The 1,792-nt window shown below is 32.3% G+C and overlaps 1 protein-coding gene across 1 annotated transcript; it reads right to left on the bottom strand.

Moving 5' to 3' along the window:
- Positions 1-839: 839 nt before the first annotated feature.
- LOC119643170 (insulin-like) lies at positions 840-1,715 on the bottom strand. Its single transcript, XM_038042515.1, has 2 exons — positions 1,370-1,715; positions 840-1,151 (listed from the first exon to the last, which is right to left on the bottom strand). Exons 1-2 carry the CDS (start codon positions 1,623-1,625, stop codon positions 1,000-1,002), a joined length of 408 nt encoding a protein of 135 aa, XP_037898443.1. The 5' UTR covers positions 1,626-1,715; the 3' UTR covers positions 840-999.
- Between the last annotated feature and the right edge of the window lie 77 nt (positions 1,716-1,792).

Genomic DNA, 1,792 nt, shown 5'->3' with positions numbered 1-1,792 from the left:
TTTTCATGAGAAGTAATCCCATTAGGCAGAGTGATGTACGGTATTTAATAGTCGGCTTTTATAGATTATAATGCTTTGATTTAGTTTTAAATTTAAAATTTTGGCTATTTTGTTAACTTAGCGCATCACCTTCGAAATGCGTATCAGGATTAAGGCAAAGAGTTACTTTCGATAGCATTCGTTTAGTTTAATTGAAAGCTCAGTGAGACGGTTGTTTATAAAAACAATTAAATATGTGAATATAAAATGAACGTTAGTCGAGCACCACAGTCGGAAACCAATTGAAGGCAGACTTTCAATGTACAGTTTTACTAAAGTAATCGCAAAACTAAATCGATTGCCTCGAGCTGCGATAAAATATTTTGTAAATTCTTTAATGATAATAAAAAAAAAAAAAAAATAAATAAATAAAAAAATAAAAAAACAATAAATTTTGTTAATAAAATGAACTACTAGTAGGTTAACCCGAATCAATCTTCATTGAAAAATTTAACATCTAATAATTTATTGTAAGGTTTCATCAAACAACATCTCTTGGTCTTTTTTGTTATGGAATCAAAAAACCCCCCCAAAAAAAGAAAAATAAAAAAATAAAAAATAAAAATAATACGAAAGAAAGGGCGAACCGAATTAATTTATCTTAGATTGTAAACAATTAAATATTTAAGATAACTTAGCGAAAACGTTTGGAAACATGAAACTGACATATATAATAATAGGTGTATATATTTTTTTATATGTATGTGTAAATATAATATAAATATCCATATATATATATATATATATATATATATATATATATGCATATAAGCGGGCGCGGGCGCGCGCGCGTCTGTGTGTGTATGTGTGTGTGTGTGTGTATGTGTGTGTGTGTGTGTATTTGAAAATAAAGTATATAACTTAACATTAATTTACAAAGATCATAATTATATCACACAAAGTTGTTGTTTTAAATGTCAAAAGGTCCCAGAACACAATAGCTATTGTTTATGACTCCATCTAAATGGGCGCACAGTACATTTTAAGTTCCGAATAACCACAGGGACGGCGACAGCATTCATGTATAAGTCCAGTCTGTTTCGGTCTATAAAAAATGCCATCGTCGGTGGCGAAACGTTTCAATCTAAACATTCCGTTACCGATATTGTCCGCTAAATAATAATAAAAATTGAAAAATAAAAAAAAGAAGACAAAGCAAAACGAAACAAATCAAAAACAAAAACAATAACAAAATAAGAAGAAAACAAAACAAAGTCAGTCATTAGAATATGGTGGTGGTAGATTTTTAAAGGGCGTTTAGTGTGGTAGAGGTGGAGGGTGTATAAATGATTGGGTGGGACTCTCTGTCTGTGAGAAAAATCAAACTTACGATATTTTCGAGATAATGAATTGAAACGACCGCCACATATTAAACGTATGGCATCCGATAGAGCACTACTGCAATAGCGTTTGTATTCAAAACTGGTATTATCGGCACCTGGTGTTAGAGGCAATGGTTGTATGGGAGCTGGTATAAAAACTAATAGTAGCAGATAGACTACAAAGACAACAAAAGCTGAGCAACGCATGCTGGCAATGGTGCTGTTGATGGTGATACTGGTGATAATGAAGACTTTTGAGATCATCACCTGTAATAAATTTAAATACGAAACGCCTTAACATTTGGCTAATGTATTAAACGCTCACATACGCATACATACACATACATATTACGTTCATGCATTTAAACACACGCGCACTCTCTCCTCTCTCTCTCTCTCTCTCTCTCTCTCTCTCTCTCTCTCTCTCTCTC

This window comes from Glossina fuscipes, unplaced genomic scaffold, assembly GCF_014805625.2.
Source record: "Glossina fuscipes isolate IAEA_lab_2018 unplaced genomic scaffold, Yale_Gfus_2 58217, whole genome shotgun sequence".
Taxonomy (NCBI): domain Eukaryota; kingdom Metazoa; phylum Arthropoda; class Insecta; order Diptera; family Glossinidae; genus Glossina; species Glossina fuscipes.
This window is presented reverse-complemented; position numbering and strand designations above follow the sequence as displayed.

Coding starts and splice junctions, on each gene's coding strand:
- LOC119643170 (XM_038042515.1), bottom strand. CDS start 1,625: ATGATCTCAAAAGTCTTCATTATCACCAGTATCACCATCAACAGCACC. Junction 1,152..1,369: donor TTCATTATCTCGAAAATATC/GTAAGTTTGATT, acceptor ATTATTATTTAG/CGGACAATATCGGTAACGGA.